This window comes from Lepus europaeus, chromosome 23 (genome assembly GCF_033115175.1).
Source record: "Lepus europaeus isolate LE1 chromosome 23, mLepTim1.pri, whole genome shotgun sequence".
NCBI lineage: Eukaryota > Metazoa > Chordata > Mammalia > Lagomorpha > Leporidae > Lepus > Lepus europaeus.
The window spans coordinates 1,289,332-1,292,863 of record NC_084849.1 but is presented as its reverse complement, the minus strand read 5'-3'; the positions used below and the strand labels follow the sequence as shown (position 1 = coordinate 1,292,863).

The window sequence follows — 3,532 nt, the reverse complement described above, 5'->3', positions numbered from 1 at the left end:
AGGGCCAGGCCAGCCCAGGGCGGGCAGGAGCTCCGGGGCGCACCCGGCCGCCTGCGGCGTCTTCTCTCCCGCACTTCAAGCAGAAGAGGAAAGTCCGCCCGCAGACCTGGACGCGGGCCAAGGAAGCTCTTGAAGTTCGCGGCGGACGCTGCCGGCCGGGGCTGCCCGCTGGCTGGGGACAGCCTGCCCGGGGCCGCGAGCCGCCTGGGGTTTCTCCTCCCGCATCGCAGTCGCATTCCGCGGGGCCTGCCAGCTGCCATGTGTTTATCGATCACTGAGGAATTCCAAGTTTGCAGACCAGAAAGGAACACCCATTAGCACTCCCGGCAGCTGATCTCACACAGGCTGAGGAAGACTCCCACCCTGCTGCCTCTGAACCCCGAGAATGCGCCTTTCCCAGGGAAGTGAAAGCTGAAGGGGGCCGCTCCCCGGAACTCAGGGACGCCCCCAGGCCCCCCCCCCCCCCCAGCCGGCCCGGAACTCAGGACGCCCCCAGGCCGCGGAGCCACCGAGGGAACCATGAGGAAGCTGCTGCCTCTGGGCTGCTGGCTGCTGCCGCTCTTTTGCAACTTCCAGGTAAGGTCCCTGGGGGCTCTCCTGGATCGCTGCCGCTGCCGGCTGCCGCGTGTCCCAGGTGTGTCTCACGCTGTGATCTTCTGTGTGCAGGTGCGTGGCGCTGACTCCAGGTTCCAGGACCATCCAGGTAGGAGTTTCCTCCGTGCGTTCTTGCTTGCTGTGGGCACCCTGGGAAGAGTTCCTTTGTTTCTCTCTGAGGGCTCCGCGAAGGCCCTTGGTGGGCTGCCCGTCTCGCTGGCCCTCCACAGCCGTGGGTGGGGAAGCAGGTCTCCTGTCCAGCCGTCTCTTGCTTGGGTCGTGAGAACAAAGTCTTTTGATGAAGCAAATGCGCTCCTTCGGGGCTGAACATTTTCTGTCTCCTTCGACTCGTGTCTCGCGTCTTCAGTGACAAACGCTGCAGCCCCCTCCCCCCTCAAGGTGCTGGGTCACTCCATCCCTGATGTCTCCTCGGGGAGGGGATTTCCCCTCCATGCCTACACCTGGCACTGAGGGAGCCTCTTATCTTTTGTTTTAAAGATCTTATTTATTTAAAAGCAGTTAGAGATAGAGACAGAGAGCGACCTCCCATCTGCTGGTTCACTCCTCAAATGGCCACAACGGCTAGAGCTAGGCCAGGCCATAACCAGCAGTCTGGAACTCCATCTGGGTCCCCATGTGGGTGCAGTGGCCCAAGCACTAGGGTTGTCTTCCGGTGCTTTCCCAGGCCATTAGCAGGAAGCTGGATAAGAAGTGGAGCAGCTGGGACTTGAACTGGTGCCCCTGTGGGATGCCGGAGTCGCAGGCGGTGGCTTTACGTGTTGTACGATGGCACAGGCTCGGAGCCTCTTGGCCACTGTGGCTGTTCAGCATTGCAGTGTCGGGACCAGGTGTGTCTTGGTGGGTGTGTGGGGTGCATATCTGCAGGCCACAAGGAGCCAGGTGGGAAGGGGGGAGGGTGCCAGTGAGTGACAGGAACCCGCTGCGGGCTAATGCCACGCGTGTCTGTTGCTGGAGGTTGCGTGTGGTGAGGAGACCTCCGCTGGGCTCTAAGCCTCGGCTGGCCCGCTGGTGACCTGCTGGTGACACAGGTTCCCTGTCTCTCCTCCGAGCAGCCCTGCCCACCTTTCGAAGGACTAGCCTTCAGACACGGTAGGCCCCGGCCAGCCCTTGGGGGACCCAGTGCAGGTGCGACCTGAGCTCCCAGAGAGCCCTGCTCTGGGCGAGCGCCCATAACGCACAGGTGTCAGCTGGGCGGGAGGGCTTTCCTCTCCTTGCTGAGTGTCGCGGCTCAGGACGGAGCAGTCATTGTCACCTCCGTGTGCCAGCCACGGCGCTGGGGACGCGGCCTCTTCTCTCCCATGTGAACTTTCACTGTGCTCCGTAAGTCCCCTGTCTGGGAGGAGTGGACGCTGTGGTGGCCACGTGTCCTCCTTTCTCCAACCAGAACGCCCAAAGGAAGCAAGCAGGGTTTCCGTGGCCTGGGGCTGGGCAATGCAGAGGTTGCCTGTGCCACAAAGCTCCTGTTCTCACGCCCAGCCTTGCCTGCAGCTCACGCTGGTTCTGGTGGAGGAGAGACGGGAGGCGGGGCGCAGGGGCTCTCCTTGGCAGGCATTGTAGAGCAGGGGGGTCAGGCAGAGCTGGCATGTCCCGGAGCCACAGAACCAGCCGTCACGCATGGCAAAGGAGCGCTGGGGCTCTTCTCAGACTTTGCCTTGCGAGACAGCATTTACATGTGTTCTCATGCATCCACACAGTTCAGAGCCCACAGGTGTCCAGCCACATCCACACCCACCCATATGCGTCCACATATGTCCTCAGAGTCCACACCCCCACGTGCACTCACACGTCCAACATATGCCCACACACGTCCACATGTGTCCACACAGTCCACATGTGTCCACACATGTCCTCAGAGTCCACACACCCCACATGCACTCACACATCCACATGTGCCCACACATGTCCACATGTGTCCACACAGTCCACACACATCCACATGCGTCCAGAGTCCATCCCCATCCACCCATACATGTCCACACATGTCCTCAGAGTCCACACACCCCACATGCACTCACACATCCACATGTGCCCACACATGTCCACATGTGTCCACACAGTCCACACACATCCACATGCGTCCAGAGTCCATCCCCATCCACCCATACGTGTCCACACATGTCCTCAGAGTCCTCACACCCCCACATGCACTCACATGTCCACATGTGCCCACACACGTCCATATGCACTCACATCCACACAGTTCACACACATCTATCTGTGCACAGACATGTCCACACAGCCCACAGGTGTCCACACATGTCTATAGCGGCCACACGTGCCCATGGACGTCTGTGCAGCCTACGCACACGCACGTGCATTCTTGACCCTAGACTTCCAGGAGCTGTGAGCTCAGTCTTGGTTCCACACAGACTTGCTCTCCACGACCTGATGGAGGCAGAGAAGATGGTCCCTGCAGAGCCCACTGCCCCAGCAGTCACAGCGGCGCGGAGCGGCAGGAGTGCCCAGGGCGCGGGCGGAGGCTCCCGCTGCCCCTGTCGGCGGGGTGGGGGGGGGTCCTCCCCTCCCGTCTAACTGCTCCAGCTCTGGGGACTTGGTACTTCCCCCGCCGCCATTGCTTTCCCTATCCGTCTATTCCTTCTCCTCTCCTCTCTGGAACGGTGATGAGGGCTGGTGGGATCACCGTCAGGTGTCTCCCCGAGGACAACGCCCTGCTGCTGCCCGCTCTGTCCTCGCCTGGCTCTTGGTGAAGGCAGTCTATCCCCCCCCTCCCTTCCCCCTCCCTCCCTCTCCCCTTCCCTCTCCCCCTCTCCCCCTCCCCTTCCCTCTCCCCCTCTCTCCCCCTCCCTCCCCTCCCTCCCCTCCCCTTCCCTCTCCCCCTCCCCTTCCTCCCCCTCCCCTTCCCTCTCCCCCTCCCCTTCCCTCTTCCCCTCCCCCCTTCCCTCTCCCCTTCCCCCTC

At 62.0% G+C, this 3,532-nt stretch overlaps 1 protein-coding gene across 1 annotated transcript in view; it reads left to right on the top strand.

Moving 5' to 3' along the window:
- Positions 1–496: 496 nt before the first annotated feature.
- The window catches only part of ADGRD1 (adhesion G protein-coupled receptor D1), a 112,973-nt gene continuing 109,937 nt past the window's right edge, over positions 497–3,532 (top strand). The window contains exons 1-2 of the mRNA XM_062182194.1: positions 497–576; positions 667–703. Coding sequence (XP_062038178.1) covers positions 520–576; positions 667–703 — 94 coding nt within the window. The 5' untranslated portion in view covers positions 497–519. The remainder of the gene's footprint in view (positions 577–666; positions 704–3,532) is intronic.